Below are 17,381 nucleotides of genomic sequence, written 5' to 3' on the forward strand. Positions count from 1 at the left end.
CAAAAGAGATATATGATGGGAAGCTGCAATATTCACTTATGTGTTACAATAGTAACTAGCTAAATGGAATTGACATATATTTAAACAAGAGAGTGAGCCGGTGAGTGAGACCAATTGGATAACTCTTTGGAACTGGAATTGATTTATTATTGTCACTTGTACCAAAGTACAGTGAAAAACTTGTCTTGCACACTATTCATACAGATCAATTCATCACACAGTGCATTGAGGTAGTACAAGGTAAAACAATACAGAATACGGAGTAAAGTGCAGTGCAGGTAGACAATAAGGTGCAAGGTCATAACGAGCTAGATTGTAAGGTCAAGAGTCCATTTTATCGTACTAGGGAACCGTTCAATAGTCTTATTACAGTGGGATAGAAGCTGTCCTTGAGCCTAGTGGTACGTGCTTTCAAGCTTTTGATTCTTCTGTCTGATGGGAGAGGGGAGAAGAGACAATGTCCCAGGTGGGTGGGATCTTTGATTATACTGTATTGGCTGCTTTACTGAGGTAGCAAGAAGTATAGAGAAAGTCCATGGAGGGGAGGCTGGTTTCCATGATGTGTTGAGCTGTGTCCACAACTCTCTGCAATTTCTTGTGATCCCGGGCAGAGCAGTTGCCATACTTTCAAAGGGCTGGCTCTGCTACATGGGCTGAAACATCTCATTGTGTACTGCATCGTACTTTGATTCTAAGCTTGCATTGATATTTGTTAAAAAAATACTTAAAGTTGATTTCTCTGCAAGTCCTAAAGCAGGTTACAACCAAACAAAGGTAAGAAACATTGCAGTCAATTGGCATGAAAAAAACATCCATACAATAACACTTCCATCCAGCAAATTAAGGGTCTTGTGTTTCTGGCACAAGAAGGACTAGAAGGTTTATTGCTGATAGCCTGTGTAGTTTTTATTCTGTTAAACTCAAGCAATCCCCTTGCATCACTTGGGAACCCCCTAGTATTGGCTCTGCAAATCTCTGGACTTTACTAAATGAGATCTGGCCAAACAGATCAAGAGCATTCATTTCACCTTGGGGGAAAAGAGCTCTGATGCAGCAAAATGCACAGAAGCATGGCAAAGCACGTCAGTGGGTTTTCCCACATGTCAGACATCTCGGTATGGCCTGTTCATGGCAGCCATTGAGGAGATGGAGCCAGTATCAATTCTGAATGTGATTTATGTCTGCAGCAGCAACACAGAGGTTCTGGCATTCAAAGCTGACCTTCTACCATGCTAGCAATTCTACCAAATTCTCTGCAATCAAATATCTGAATGGAAGCCATTGTAGAGTTTCCTCACCCTACGTAACAATGTCCCCTTTGGCAGATTCAGAAGGAAACTCTCAGTTAATAAGGCCAAAGGAAAACTAATCTCTCACTAGTGCAACTTCCAAAATATCCAAAAAGATCAATGTTGAGATTCTCCCTGCACCGCTTATCATGGGCTTCATTGTTTTTGTTTCATTTGCTGATGGAATCCAGCCATTGCCCAACTCTAATTTGTCTTGAGAAGATGCTGGTGAATTGCCTTCTGAACTGCTGAAGTTAGTCTGCTGAACCGCAGAGGGCATGGGAGTTCCGGTGTTTTGGAGAAAGAACAATGGGTTAGTCAGAATAACATATGGCTTGGATAGCAACTGTTTCCTCGCATCACCTAACCTTGTAAAAGACAAAGGTTTGAAAAGTGCTCCTGCAGGAGTCTTGGTGAGTTTTTAGTATATGGTACACCCAACAGCTGTGGTGGTTTGTGGTAGGGGAATGTGAGTGCTTAGGGTAGACATTGGGTACCAATCATTTGGGTTGCTTAGTTCTGGATGGTGTCAAGCTTCTTGAGTACTGTCGGAGAAGGACTTATCCAGACAAGTGAGAATGTTGCATCACACTTCAGACCTGTGACTTGTAGATGATGGAAGGACTTTCAGTTGTCAGGAGGTGAGTCATTCCATGCAGAATACCCAGTTCCTGACGTGTCACCAAACATTCTAACAAACTTCTACAGACGTACTGTTGAAAGTATCCTGACTGGTTGCATCAAGGTCTGATTGCATTTCGAATGTGCAGGAACATAAGAAACTGCTGAGAGTTGTGGACTCTGCCTAATATATCACTGCACATCTCTCCCCACTATTGATGGTATCTACCTGAAGCACTGCCTCAAGAAGGCAACATCCTTCATCAAAGGTCCCCACATCCGAGCCATACCATCTTCTCATAGCTATCATCAGGCAGAAGGTACAAAAGCCTGAAGTCCTACACCACCAGGTTCAAAAACAGCTACTTCCTTTCAACCATTTGGTTCTTGAACTAACTGCACAACCCTAATCAACACCTCAGTATAGCAACACTATAACCACTTTGCACTACAATGGACATTTTTTTGTTCTAATTGTGTTCTTTCTTGTATAATTTATGTTGTTTATTTATGTTTTTTGTGAATGTTGTGTATTGGATGCTATGTGCCTGTGATACTGCTGCAAGTAAGTTTTTCATTGCACCTGTGCATATATGTACTTGTGCACACAACAATGAACTTGACTTTGCAGTATTTAGGTGCTTCATCCAGCTGTTTCTGGTCAGTGGTGTTGTCCATGATAATAGGTGGTGAGGCATTCAGCAACTGTGAAGTCACTGAGTGTGAAGACGCTCTCTCTCAGTGAGGAATTGATCATCAGGACATTGTGCAGCATGAATGAAACTTGTGATTTGTCAATCCAACTCATGGAAAAATTCACTACCTAAGCAGTAGCAGTTGGAATTGAACATCATGTGAACTGACCCATGCTCAGTAAACATACCCAAGTACAACTTTATGATGGAAGGAAGGTTACTGATAGAAAAAAGATCAGAGATGAACCAACTGGAGATGGTTGGCCTGATACACTGCTCTGAGGATCACCTGGAGTGACAACCTGGATGGTGATAATTGCCACTCAATAACTTCAATCCTCTTCCTTTGTGCTAGATAAGAATCCAGCTGATGGAGAGTTTTCTCCTTGATTCCCATTAGTTAACATTTCATGGACCTCCTGAGACCATCAGTGTGCTCAGTTTCTATGTATGTTACAGAGCGAATCCAACTGGATGGAGACCAGCTTCTTTAATGGTGGTGACTTCCAAGTGCAACTTTTACAAAACCTCTGACGATAAAATAAAATTCAGTTGATTTTCTTTCTTATAGTATGACAATGGTAGCAACATATGTTGGTGCATAGATTATGGCATATGGTATGGCATGTGAATGTGGTTCATGTGTCTTGGAAAAGAATGGGGATGGGTCTCTTTGATGATACGTTCTATTATTTGATTTTGTTGTTGCAGCTGCAACCAGGACTGGATTTGAGATTCCACTGACAGAAAAGACGGACATATCTTCCTTTCAGATTCACATCTATGCTGAAATCATGGCTTAGATCAAGGAAACCATCGTGGGAGAAACTTCAACAATACTATTACAAGGAACAAAACCCCAAGAGGAAAGGAATTCAATACCAAATACAACAAAAACAGAAGTAAAGTTCTGGAAAGGAATGATTGATGCTTAGAACTGATACGGCCACCTGCCTCCAAGTACCTGAGATATGAGGTGTGCAAAGGGAATGTCATTCATGACCTGTGATATCAGACCTGCTTGTGTTTAATTGTTCCTTGATGCCATTGTCCCTATTTATGAGAAGGCTAATTATTAGAAGCTGATCCACCACAATAGAAAATCATGAAAATAACATCATCATTGTTTCTAAACCAGGTTGAACATTCAAGTATAACACCAATTCAAGATGATTTAAGGATAACATTCTTCTAGATAACAGAACTCAGAATTCACCAAAATCCAGTAATCTTATTTATAAATTATAAATCTTTGATATGAAGTTGCATGGACTTTGTGTTATTATATTATAGATGTAAAAAGATTTAATACAATGTCTTTCATGAACTCCAGATGCATATTAAGTGTTTTATGAAGTATACTCACAGTTATGATAGAAACATAAAGTGTTTCAGCATAGAAACTAGACATTCAGCTCATTGGTCTGTGCTATACTGGTCCTCCCCAGGTTACGAACGCACGACTTATGTACAGCCTCTACATACGAACAAGCACTTGGGAGACCAGCGGGATGGATTTCCCGGCTGCTGCAGGACTGCAGGCATTTTCTGCTGCCTGGGAACTTGGTTTGTGGGCGCATTTCCTACTTGCAAATTGTCCAGGTTACAAACATTTCACAGGAATGGAACCCTGCCGTAACGTGGAGAGGATCTATAATCTTGTGAAACCTTTCCGATTGGTATGGTACACCTACTCTTTTTACACAACACTTCGATCGTTTTCTCTTTATTGAAATACATTCTGAAAACTGATATTAAATCTGCTCCTACCTTTCATACTTCATCAAATAGTGCACTCCTTTTGTAACAACACACTATATAATCATTTATCCCGATGTCACATGGATTTTGCAGCAATTACCTTAAATCTGTTCTCTACTTACTGGAATCAATTTTTCCTAATTTACTCTATCAAAGTTATGGTTTTGAACACCACTATTAAATTTCCCTTTAATTCTGTAGGACATTATATCAACACAATTTTTTTTTGCTTTTGCTAATTTAAGATTACAAAAACCATTTACTGTAGCTTTTTCCTTCTAGTCTTTCCAGCTCTGTCTCATGATTCATCATTCCCTGGGAGGTAGGCCAGTCAGGCAAAAACAGCAAGTGTCAGAAATAACTTCAGTGGGAATGCAGATAATGCTCTTGGTTATTTTTAGAAGCACAGCTGTACTGCAGGTGTCCTAGTTCCATTTGTTATTGAATTGCACTCTTCAACTCTGAATGTGGCAAAAAAAAAGTTCTGCTTCACCAACAGCAGGATTTAAAAAAGAATCCTAGAATCGCAAGCCAGTAAACTAGTAGTTGTTAAAAATCTTACTCATCACTAAAATGTGCAGTCAAATCTGAATTTAGCTCCAAAACCCAGAACTGATCTTTCAAGCTTGCATATTGTATTCTCGCACTAAAATAACCAGAAAATATTGCTGACCAAGTGACTGCAGGTGCTGGAACCTGGAGCAAAGAATTGTCAGGCAGCATCTGTGGAGCGAAATGGACAGCTGACATTTTGGGTCAAGACTCTTCATCTGGAGTGATGAAGGGTCTCGACCTGAAACATCGACTGTCTATTTCCCTCCATGGATGTAGCCTGACCCACTGAGTTCCACCAGCAGTTTGTTTTTTGCTGCAAATGTTTAACTTAATGTATTTTCAGTAGTGGCAGATCTGAGGAGAATTCGTCTTGACCAAATACTGCTGAAGATATAAACACATAAATATTTAATTTTGGACAAGGTAAAAGGCAATTTAGATAGTTATTTAAACAAAAGGTTGTGAGTTCTGCAGTATCCCTGGAGACCTGAGCTCATGATATTCTAACCTATCAAGTGAGATCATGAATCTTAATGTGATTCGCTCATATGGTCGGGTCCCCAGTAGCTGAGCACCATCGTCCATGATTGTGATACAGAGTGTCTTCCATGACAGGAAGAAATGAGAGCGGGAGGAGGAGGAGGGGGAACCATAGGCAGCAGGAAGGGGGGGGAAGCGGGGGCAGGAGAAGTGAAGATGGGAAGGGAGGGGTTAGCATGGGCAGGAAATGGAGGGTGAAGTGGGGCTTGGGAGTGAAGCGAAGGTGGGAAGGGGAGAGGGTTGTTGGCAGGAAGGGGAGAGGAAGCAAGGACAAGGGGAAAATGATAGCAGGAGGGATGGGGAAAGGGAAGGTGGGAGGGGACTGGGATAAATGAGGAAGAGAAGATGTGTGGAGTATGGGGGAAACAAACGCAGGGAGGAAATGGGATGAATGAAGGCAAAAGAAGCTTTGATTTCACCAGTAGCTGACAGTAACTCACTGAGATTGCCTCAAATCTAACTGACTGGTAACAGTCAGATTCACTTATCCCCAAAAATGTCTCACATTACATCTCGCATTCTGGTAGGTGCAGTACCCAGAATTTATTACTTACATCTGGTAATAACCCACTGATCCTCATCCTGAAACTAACACCAGGGTGGCCTTGTTCACACTGGGTTGGGATCCCCTGGCAATTTCACTTTTAACTGGTTTGGTCTCTCCTGAGGCTCTGCTTCCTTGCAAAGCTGGCAGCCAAGGAAAGGGATATCAGTCTGAGCCAATTGGTACTTGTACACCTAACTTAATTCAGCCTAACACTAATTTCTACACTGCCCCCTGAGGTTGGACTTTATTTTTTCACTGTAAGATAGAAATTACAGCACTTGCCACCTGTTGCCTTTAGAGCCGTAGAATCATAGACTCAAGCAGCTATACAGCATGGAAAACAGGCTCTGTGGCCCAACTCCTCATTGCCCACCAAGATGCCTTCATGAGTTAGTCCCATTTGCCGGCTCATATCCCTCTAAGCCTTTTTTATCCATGAACCCACCTTAAATCTATGTCCTCTAGTTTTACACTCCCCTACCCTGACCATCCACCTTACCTGTGTCCCTAGTGATTGTACATACCTCTATAAGGTCACCTCTCAGACTTCTACCATCCAGGGAAAAAAGTCCCAGCTTACCCAGTCTCTCCTTATAGCTCAAGCCTTCCAGTCTCAGTAACATCCTCGTGGATCTTTCTTGTGCCCTTTCCAGCTTAATGACATTCTTCCTACAGCTGGGTGGCCAGAACTGCACACAATACTCCAAGTGTAGTCCCAACAAATCTTGTACATTTGTAACATGACATCCCAATTCCTGTACTCAATGCCCTGGCCGATGAAGGCAAACGTGCAAATGCCGTCTTTACCATCCTCTCTACCTGTGTTGTTACTTTCAGGGAACTATGTACCTGTATCCCTAAGTCTCTTGATTTTACAATACTCTCCAGAGCCCTACCATTCACTGTGTAAGTCCTGCCCTAGTTTAACTTACCAAAATGCAACATCTCGTACCTGACCGACTTAAATTCCATCTGCCATTCCATCTCCAGTTCATCTAGATCCTGTTGTAATCTTAGGTAACCTTCTTCACTGTCCACTACACCAACAATTTTGGTGTTGTCCGCAAACTTACCAACCACGTTAACAGCACTGTCATCCAAATAACTGTTGCTGCTGCTCTCTCCTTTAACCTGCTCTCCCTAAGTCATTTTAAAAACCTTTTTCACATTTCCTTTAAAATAACGTTCTTGCCAGCACCTGCCTCTGGTGAAGCATTCCACAGTCTAACAGCACCACAGCCGGGATGTCATCATAGCCCAACCTATGCTGCATACTGTGTGTTCAGCTGTTCCTTGGTATGCTACAGAGCAAACGGAATTGGATGGAGAACTAGCTTCTTTGATGGGTGTTGACATCGATGTATGTACTTTGTTGTACTATGTGCAACTTGCACCTAAATCTGAGTGGCTACAAAATAAATTTCAATTGATCTTCTTTCTTATCTGATGGCCATATTAATAAGTTATATTGACACCCGGGTTTCAGATCCACTTTATGGCACCTAATTGTTGGCCATATGAAAGATCATATACCTGAAATATTATCCGTTTCCCTCTCCACAGAAGGTGACTGATCTGCTGAGGATTTTCGACTTTTACTGTTTTTACTTTTGCTTTACTAATGACGTTATTAATCTGTCCTGTTACCTTCAAACAGTTGTGTATAAATATCTTGAAAGTGGTCCCATTAGTAATCAAGTCTGTAAAAATTGTACCATTTAATTTGCACTGCTTCTATTACCAAAATGAACTATCTCAATGTCTTGCATTGAATTGCATCTGCCCTATGTCCACCCATTACACAGACTGACACAGTAAAACTCCAATAATCCAGCACCTTTGGGGCTACGGTGGTGCCAGATTTTTCAGACTATTGGATGTTACTCCTATTCACTTTTTTTCAGATGTTCCATAGTAGTATAATTAAGTTAGCAGCGAACCAGATGAGGTTAGAGAGACTGTCAGAAATGGGGCCACAAAAGGAGCATGAGAAACAGGCCCCTCTGTTTAAAGGGAGCACTGGAAACATCATCTGGTGATCCAAATGCTGAATGGTTGGGATTTCTGAACAATCAGATAGCAGTTTATTGGAGTTTTACTGTATCTACTGCACCAATTAGTCCTCTCTAGTACCTTATCAAAGAAATTAATCAGATACCACGTAAACTGCCTGATATCGCTAAAAGAAAATCATTCTGATAGATGAATCAAAAATTAACATTCAAAGCCTGCAAGCTCAATCTTTCCATTTGAGAATTCACAAAGGCAACTTACTCTTTATTTAAGGGCTTAAATTGTCAGCTGTAATCTGGTCTACTGAGTGGAATTTGTCCTGTACCAGCTGTGGCTATCATAAACCCATAGATCAAACACTGTGGCAGCCAGTGTATTGTCAGCCTGTGATCAATTTTATCTGTATTTTGTCAGTGCTTTGGAATGGAAGTATCCAACAAAGACTTCAAATTTCAATACTCATTGCTAAAATTAAACCACCTTTTGCAACAGCACTGAAATTGTCTCACGTAGCTGTAATGAACACAAGAAGAAATATCAAGATTTATCAAATTCCTCTCTCAGAAGTATACTGAGGGATACACACACTGTAGGCTTGGATTCAGCCTAAATATGGCACACTATTAGATTGCATTCAGCTTATACATGACATACTGTTAGACTGCATTTACTACATTAAGTGGCTGGTAATTCTGAATTTGCAGCAACTCAGTCGAATAGCTTTTTACAGCAGTTCCCTCCCTGCACTCCCAGCCATCAAGAAAGGAAACACCAACAGCACAATGGAAACACCATCTTCTCCTGGATGCATTCTCATTTGAACATACCATTATTCTCTCATTGTCACAATCAAAATTCTGGAATTCTGCACTTAACCCCAATTGTAAGGGTAACAAAGGACTGTCGGACTTCAATGAAAAAGCTTCACTACCAGTTTCCAAGATACAAGCCTTGATGGCATTGTTCAAATCCAGAGAATGATACATTTACATCAGCATAATATCCGCAATGTTAATGAACAATGGTTATCTGCCAGAAGAATCAATTGGAAACGGGTCTTTTACTTACACCAAACACATCGATAGATTAAGCGAGCAATTACATAGCCAGGGGATATTGAAATTGCTATATTTTTAATAGTAGGATCTAAGGGTCTGTACTGGGCACCAGTCACAGGAAGATAAACTTTGTGTTTTTACGTGGGATGATATCCAATGGTTTCACCAACTAAGAGAGACCTCCCTTCTGCTCCATTTTAGTTTGTGGTATACAAGACAGACCAGGTTAAAGACTGAATAATCTATCTATTGAGGGAAACATATTGGCCAGGACTTCAGAGAGAACTCCTTTGTTAGACATTTACTCTCTCATCTTATAGATGAGACTGTAAGTCAAGACCCCAGGCATTAAAATGCCCATAGCACTATTTTGCGAAGAAGAAAGTTTTGACTAATATTCATTCTTCATCCAAAATCACCACACCTAATTATTACAATGTTGTTGGTGGGACCTTGCTGTGTGCAAACTGGCTGCTATGTTATTTGCAATTCTTAAGTACACTTCAGGAGTAACTTCATTAGACATGTCTGGAATAATGCATAGCACATTATTGAAACTTTCCAGCCAGTGTTACCTGTGAAGCTGTAAATATTCCCTGGGTCTGTTCAAAAGGTGCAGGAAATGGTCAACAATCTTGTTCTTGCCCACTCCCTATATAGAAAAGAATACAAATATTGTCATATTATAACTGCAAGGAATTATGTCACTACCTAATTCATTACTGAATACAGACTCCGCAACGCCCAGCTTTAATTAGCTGTGACATCAATTGACTTTGGCATCATGTGTAAGCAACGAATACAGAATTTGAAAAGTAACCATTTGAGTGATGCATCTCAGTTATGGAATGGTCTTTGATCACAGAGGTGATCCTTCGTGGTTTGTCCTGCAGACGAGAAACAAGGATTCTTATTACTGAAGGAGGCAAAGTCACATTTCCGAGGGGTGGATTGTACAGCTACGCTGCCCAGAAGCTCTGGTGCACTCTGATGATGGTTCCGGAGCATGCCAACAACCATTCTAGATACAGACCCTGCAATGCAGACTACAGTAGCACCAAAGGCCTGAACTGGAGTTATGCTTTCATCAAAAAACGTGCTACACAGGTTTCAGGTTGGATCAGAGGGGTGGGGGAATGAAGTTGGGGGGTAGAAGTGGATTATAGTTCTGAATAGAGCCAGAGGTTTTTAGTCAAATCAGCTGTTTGAGGTGTAGGTTTGTAGTTCTGGGCATCAACCAGGAAAGGGGAGTGATTGGATAGTGGAGGTGAAGGTGGTGTTGAGATTAGGGTCTCCATGTGGGGGCAGGACTCAGGGGAAATTGTTTGGTCAAGGCCCTCAGGGATTAAGGGGTGGGGTAGTATGGTTTGGGGGAAGGGGAACTTGAAGGTCTCAAAGCAGTGCAACACCATGAAGACCTTGTTGTCCTGGGAGTGCTCGATGATGGTCGATTGTGACACCACTTGAACCGATTTCCCCCGCAATGTCCCTAGGGAATGAATGAACTTGGTGTAGACTGGACACGGAAATGACTGATAAGAGCCCAGTTGAATTTCCGGATTGACATGGAACAACAACAATAACTGTTATCATGTTTCCGGCCAGGTTAAGTACTTCCAATTGCATTTGTTGAAATAAACATCCCCATGTAATTGTATGTCATATTTCCTTATGACATGGAACAAGGCCATTGTTTTTGCTGGAGCTACCCCATTTCCCCATTTATTTCCCTGTAATCCACTCTCTGCCACATGCCCAATCATACTTCCGGTTTGCTTGCACCCACCTAAATTACAGGTATCTTACAGTAGCCAGTTAAGCTACCATCTAGCATGCTTTTGGTATGTGAGAAGAAACCTGGGAGAAACAATGTCACTGGGAGAACATGCAAACTCTACACAGACAAGGGAGGTCAGGATCAAGCTGGGGTCACTGGAGCTGTGAAGCAGCTGCACTACCTGCTGCACCACTGTGCCACTCAATTAGGACATCAAATTTTCTTTTCATTTAGTCAGACAGTTGTTAGCTACTTACACTCATTATAGCTCTTGTATTCTGACCTGAGATTTGGGTTTGACTCCAGCTTGCAATAAAAGGATTAATTTTTGTGCCTCTGCACAGTTTGAGCGTGAACTAATGCATTCTCAATACAGTTTCTAGACAGCACCATTCCACAGAAGAAAGTGTGTGCAAATTGGTAAGGTGAATTACCAAAACCACTAAAATGCATGGTGCGAGAGATCAAGTTCTTTAGAGAACATCTATGTCAGACAAGCAATTTGACAAATCAGAGTTTTCCAGGTCAAGAAAGGTGATGTAAAGACAGACAGTTAAGTAGGCAAAGCAAGAAGGGTACGGTCTTAATGCGGGCAAAATGGGATTTGGGTAGATGGCATAAAGGTCAGCATGGATATGGTGTGCCATAGGGCCCATTACTGTGCTGTATAACTCTACGACTGCATGAAAGGTGGATCTAGGTATCAGCACTGCTGAAAGGTGTATTGAGATAACACAGCATAGCTTGGATACTCTTGGGCAGAGGATAGAATTCAAATTTGTTTCTTTGTATGTTGATTAAGCTGTTTCTTTTTGCTTGTTTTGCCACATGATCATCTGAAAAGCCTTACAAGGTTCATTAGCCTTGGCCTCTTGGAAAAAATTAACACCAGGTTCCAGGCAGGCTGGTTGATACAGGATAAAGTTTGGATATGTCAAACTGTTCTTGCAAGGAGTCTGAAGACTTGGTTTCAACGCTGACAAATAAGAGGTTCAATGCAAACAGCAAAGAAAATTAGGGTGAGGAAAGTCAAGTTGGTACAATAATATAGATCTTTGTGTGAGGAGAGCATCTGTAACATGTACCTGCTGCAGCATTATTACAAATTGTTAGTGCAGGAACAATAGTATTAAACAGGTTCCTGCCATTTACAAAGGTTTGATTTCCAATTGGAGAGGAAGATATATAAACATGTAATGTATTTGGTCTTTTTCCTTGTGCTCTGTTTAGAAATGGTTGTTAACCTGTTTATTTTAAGGGCTGAGACTAATGTAAGGAATGTAGTACAAATGCATTGACCAAAGTTCAACCTCATGCTCTTTGGAGCATCCTGTGTAAAGATAATCATGCAGCGTCAAGGATTTCAGGGATATATAACAAGGAAAGGATTGGATACTAACTACTGTACTGTAGTGGGGTCAAAAAGGTTCAGTCCTGATGAAGGGCTTTGGCCTGAAATGTTGACTGTTCATTTCCCTCCCTAGATGCTGTCTGACCTGCTGAGTTCGTCCAGCATTTTGTGTGCTTTGCTCCAGATTTCCAGCATCTGCTGTCTCTCTTCTGTCTCACATTCAAACCAGAGTTCTAAACTGCTGCAGAATTACTAACATTCCTTCTCACTCCAACCTCCACAAATGAGGCCAACTTTTTATTAGCCTTTTTAACTTGCAAGAGAATGAAAGGTGTTAGTGTTCAAAGGTCACCCTTGTACAAGGATCCCTGAAAGTTAACACGCAGATACAGCAAGCAATTAGCAAGGCAACCATTATGTTGGCCTTTATTGCAAAACAATTAGACGAGAAAAGTAAAGATGTTTGACAGAAATTCCATAGGGTCCTGGTAATGTTGCAGCTGGAATATTTTGTACGGGTCTGGTCTCCCAACTATATATAGGGATATACTTGTGACAGAGGGAATGCAGTGGAAGTTAATCAGATTGATTCTTGGATGGTAGGTTTGTCATTCAAGGACACATTAAGCAGATTTAACTTGTACTCTTGTGAGTTTAGAAGAATGAGAAGTGATCTCATTCAAACATAAAAAAGTCTTACAGTGTTTGAAAGGGTGGACGGAGGGATAATGTTTCCCCGGTTGGGGTTTCCAGAACCAGTCATCACAGTCTCAAACTAAGGGGTCAGCCATTTAAGACTGAGAATGAGGAGGAACTTCTTCATCCAGAATCTTTGGAGCTCTCTATCTAAATGGGCTGTGGAGGCTCAGCTGCTGAGCTTCTTTCTTGTATCCTGTTAATAACTAAAAAACTATCTGCTAAAATTCCAAGTCTTATAACTATACTTTTGAATCCAAGGTTTTAATGCCTTTACTGCAAGACTCCACATGCATCCTATCGAGTGGCCAAAAGTCAAAACCATTAGTCATGAAAATCTGAGATATACTTGGAAATGGAAACTGAAAACTTGTAGTGTGGTATCCAAGAATCAATCCCACATAACTGCAGGGCCAAAAAGCTCCTGGCTTAAAGAGAACACAATCCTTTGGATTTCCTCTGTTCGTCTTTGGTCTATTTCCAATGCCATTTATGACTGGGAAGAATAACTACTTTTCTGTACTTGTGTTATTCTGCCAAATAAAGCAAGATTTTTTTAATGACACAAAAGTTAAAAAAAACTGAAGAGACTGCACTATAGTTATCCTTTTCACTACTACACTGCAATCGGATTTATGTAAATAATTTAACTAATGAATTGTTTCAAATTTGCCCAGCATTCTCAAAAGCACAGTTCATTACCAATGTCAATTTGTGCTCTAAGAGAGGTGAATGTGCAAATTAACATAAACAACTGCAGCTGTTTCCATGAAAATATTCTCATTTTAAATGAAACATTTACAATTGGTGCAATAGGTGTTTCCATTTGATTAGTGCAGCTACACTTCATGCCTTTTGTCTCATACCAGTTCAAATCAATTGCAAGCCACAAATAGCCTCGATTGAGGCTCACTGATGTGCAAATACATGTGCCTATTACATAAAAAAAACTTTCTAATGAAGCAGAAAATTGCTCGGAGAAATTCTCCTTTATCCCAGCCACTTCTGCAATTTTAATGACTTTCAAATCATTAAAATTAAACGGATTTTCTCAAGCAAATTATGCCTGTGCTTTGATTTTTAATGCTTGGTTCAGCACAAATCTGGGAAGAACAAAACTGGTGCAATTCTTTTCATTCAATAACCCAACAAAAGCCAATCAATGAAGCTTTAGCACTTGCAGTCTTTTCTGAACGAGTGCAGATCTGGCCACTCTTTTACAGAGTGGAAATGGTTGTTCACAGAAGAATTAAGCATTTGGAAGAGAATCTTGCACCCCCAAAGCATCTTTTTGTAACCTTACAATGTCCTAAGGCACTTTCCAGCCAATTAAGTAGATCTGAAGTGCAGTCACTGTTGCACTGTACAAGTTTTGCATGAGGCTGAGATGAAATTGAGCTTTTCAACTTTTCAGAAATAGAAAATACAGCAAGAGTGTTTTTGCTGATAAGGACGCAGAGACTAAATTCTGACTTGGAAAGTAAGGAGGTTTTAGAAAAAAATGTGATGGCACAACAGGCTTTTAATTCTTGAGATGTTCTACTACCAGCGAGGGTTCAGGCACAGACGAGATCACAATTTTAAAAACTGATTAAGAGTTTTTAAAAGGAAGAATATAAAAGGATATAGTGAAAAGGAAGGAAACTAAGATTTCAGTAAGTAGCTTCGGTTGAAGATCAGGTATCAGCATAACCCTCATCCTTCTGCATTATGAATTCTTGATTTTACAACTATAACTTTTTTTTATTAACAAATGATTCATAAGCTGCATTACAAATTAAATATAGTGACATTTCAGTGTGGGAGCCAAGTCGATTCTTAAGAATTAAGTAAAGAAAGCGATAATTGCTTGACATTGTCAGTACGAGCAGCTTGTATGTTATGGAGTTCAATACACTGATTGCCAAATTACACAAACTTCCAAATCCACCCACATCCTTAATGATTGTCATGTCCTCATTTACACGCTACACTCATCAGTAACTAAATTCTCTCTTTCCAGCACAAGATCCTGATTACAGCTGTGTGGGTGGGCTATTGCTTAGCAGGCCAACACACCACAGTTTTCAGTGACACTCAATCATTCCCACTGCAAGTGGATAAAGATTCATTTGATAGTGAATTCTTGGGAATTATTCATTTAGATATCATATGCTATATTTATGTCCTTGGTTTTCCCTGAAGTCAGAGCCATCTATAATTCAGGGAAGCAGGCTCAAGTGGACGATATAAACTCAGAAAATGCTGGAAACACTCAGCAGGTCAGGCAGTGTCTGTGGAAAGAGAAACAATGATTCAGCTCTGAGACCCTTCGTCAGAACCTGAAACGTTAACTCTGCTTTTTTTTCTTTCTACAGATGCTGCCTGGCCTGCTGACCTCTTGCAGCATTTCCTGATTTCATTTCATATTTCTAGCATCTGCAATTGTTTTGATTTTTGCTTTCCAGCAGAAAATGCTACTTGTTGCTCGTGAACTATACAGTGAGGGGTACAAATTAGTCAATAGTGGGAAGAGGTGGGAGAGAAGGTAGAGCAAAACATTCACTGGGTCTCACTGAGATCAGCTAAGATGGTCCAACTTGGGTACTGTCAAGTGCACATGATGCACTATGACGCCACAAAAACATTAAGAGTAAAATTTTCCAGGTTTATTGGCACCTTTTGTAAATGTGAGGAAAGAAATCAGCAAGGAAAAGTTTCCACCACTATTTGAAGTAAGGCTGGGTTGGGAAAGGGGTTCTCTTGGACAACATCTATCCTACATAGCTAGAACAGATGACTGATGCTTGTGGAATCTTGTTGTGTAAAAATGGATGGTATGTTTCCTATATTACACCAGAGACTTCACTTCAAATGTACTTCATCAGCTGTTAACCATTACAGGATGTTCTGGAGATGGGAAAAGGCACCATGGAAGCAATTTCCTTTTTTTCTGATACGCAATTTACATTCTTGTTGCTCTGTCTCTTGGCAAAGAGGGGAGGGAGAAGCCTGGAAATCGGCAAATTTTCCGGGGGAAGGAAAGAATCAGCCGGTATTTATGTTCTCCCTCTTCAAATTGTTATTCTGCAATGCCAGTTTCCAAGTGGCTATAGGACCCTTGACAGAGATTTAGATCCACTTAGCACAACATTGGGGATGAGGAGAACATATTTCATTATTGCAAACAAAACACCCAGCAGTTGAACCTGCCTCCCCAACCTGAGTCAGGAACTTGGCTGTATGCATTGGTCGAAGAATAAAAAGGGGATGAGTTAAATGGGTGCTTGATGGTCAGTGTGTAATCAGTGGGCCAAAGTGCTGTGAGATCTATATGACTTCAGCCAGGCAGCTGATGTGGGACTTGCTCTGAGACAGAAGAGTGATTTTCAGACATCGGTTTCATGCCTAACTTGGCATCAGTGGCAGCGTATGATACCTGACTAGGGAGCGGATGAGGAACATTGTCTGGGATCTTTCTCAGGTGTTGGCTCTAAGTTAGTCTTGGTGCTATGGCCAGCTGGTGATGTGGACAGAGCAAGGGTGTGGATGCAGGACTTCACCTGGGCGGAGGAGGGGGGGGTGGGTGCTTTCTTGGACAGGAATACCAAGTCTCACTCAGTGGCAGTATCTAGGTTGGTTCTGCTCCTGTTTGGTTCAAGTCAGCTGTGGAAAAAGACGTTAAGACTGCAAGCTCAAATTGGCTATTGCTGTAGGTTGTGCAGGAGACCAACTTTTATTAAATTTGAAAGAGCTTTAATCTACATCTGCAGCTACAGAGCAGCAGTGGTACAGCAGCTGCTGCTGCTAACTCACGACTTTAGCAACCTGGTTCAATTCTGACCTCTGGTGCTGTCTGTGTGGAGTTTGCACACTCTCCCTGTGCTCTCGTTTCCTCCCACATCTCAATGATGTGTGCTGTTAGGTTAACTGGCCACTGTAAATTAACCCTAGTGTGTAGGTGAATGATAGTAGAATGAGTATGTGTGAGGAAATGTCATTTAAAACTGAGATGTGCAGGAACTTCTTCTCACAGATGGTGTCAATCTCTGGAATTCCTTACCCTGGAGGGTTGCGGAGGTGAGATCATTGGAGGAATTTAAGGAGGACGTAGATAAATTTTTGTAAGATTGGGGAGTTGAGGGCTATGGTGAACTGGCACATAAGAGGAGTTAAGGCCTGGGGCAGATCAGCCATGATCATACTGAATGGTGGGGCAAGTTTGAGGGGCCGAGTGGCCTACTCCTGCTCCTGTTTTACATTCTAATGAGTCACAGGGAAGTAAGTTGGGCAGCAAGATCTTGGAGCCAGCATAGAATTGATGGGCTGAATTACCTCCTCCTACATCGCAAGGAAATATATCAAAAAGAGACCAGTTTTGATGTTACTGAGAGCTGCTAGTCCTTGGCTCACAGACTTGATGCAAAGTTGGCTCTATCTGACATGTCAGCACGAAGATATTTCCCTTTCGATAAATGAGGCTGAAAGTTAGCTTCAAA

The 17,381-nt window shown here is 41.1% G+C and overlaps 1 protein-coding gene across 1 annotated transcript in view; it reads right to left on the bottom strand.

Moving 5' to 3' along the window:
* vwa8 (von Willebrand factor A domain containing 8) overlaps window positions 1-17,381 on the bottom strand; it is a 321,854-nt gene that overhangs the window by 152,380 nt on the left and 152,093 nt on the right. The window contains exon 21 of the mRNA XM_052013855.1: window positions 9,655-9,731. Coding sequence (XP_051869815.1) covers window positions 9,655-9,731 — 77 coding nt within the window. The remainder of the gene's footprint in view (window positions 1-9,654; window positions 9,732-17,381) is intronic.

The sequence above is a fragment of the Pristis pectinata genome, chromosome 4 (genome assembly GCF_009764475.1).
Source record: "Pristis pectinata isolate sPriPec2 chromosome 4, sPriPec2.1.pri, whole genome shotgun sequence".
NCBI lineage: Eukaryota > Metazoa > Chordata > Chondrichthyes > Rhinopristiformes > Pristidae > Pristis > Pristis pectinata.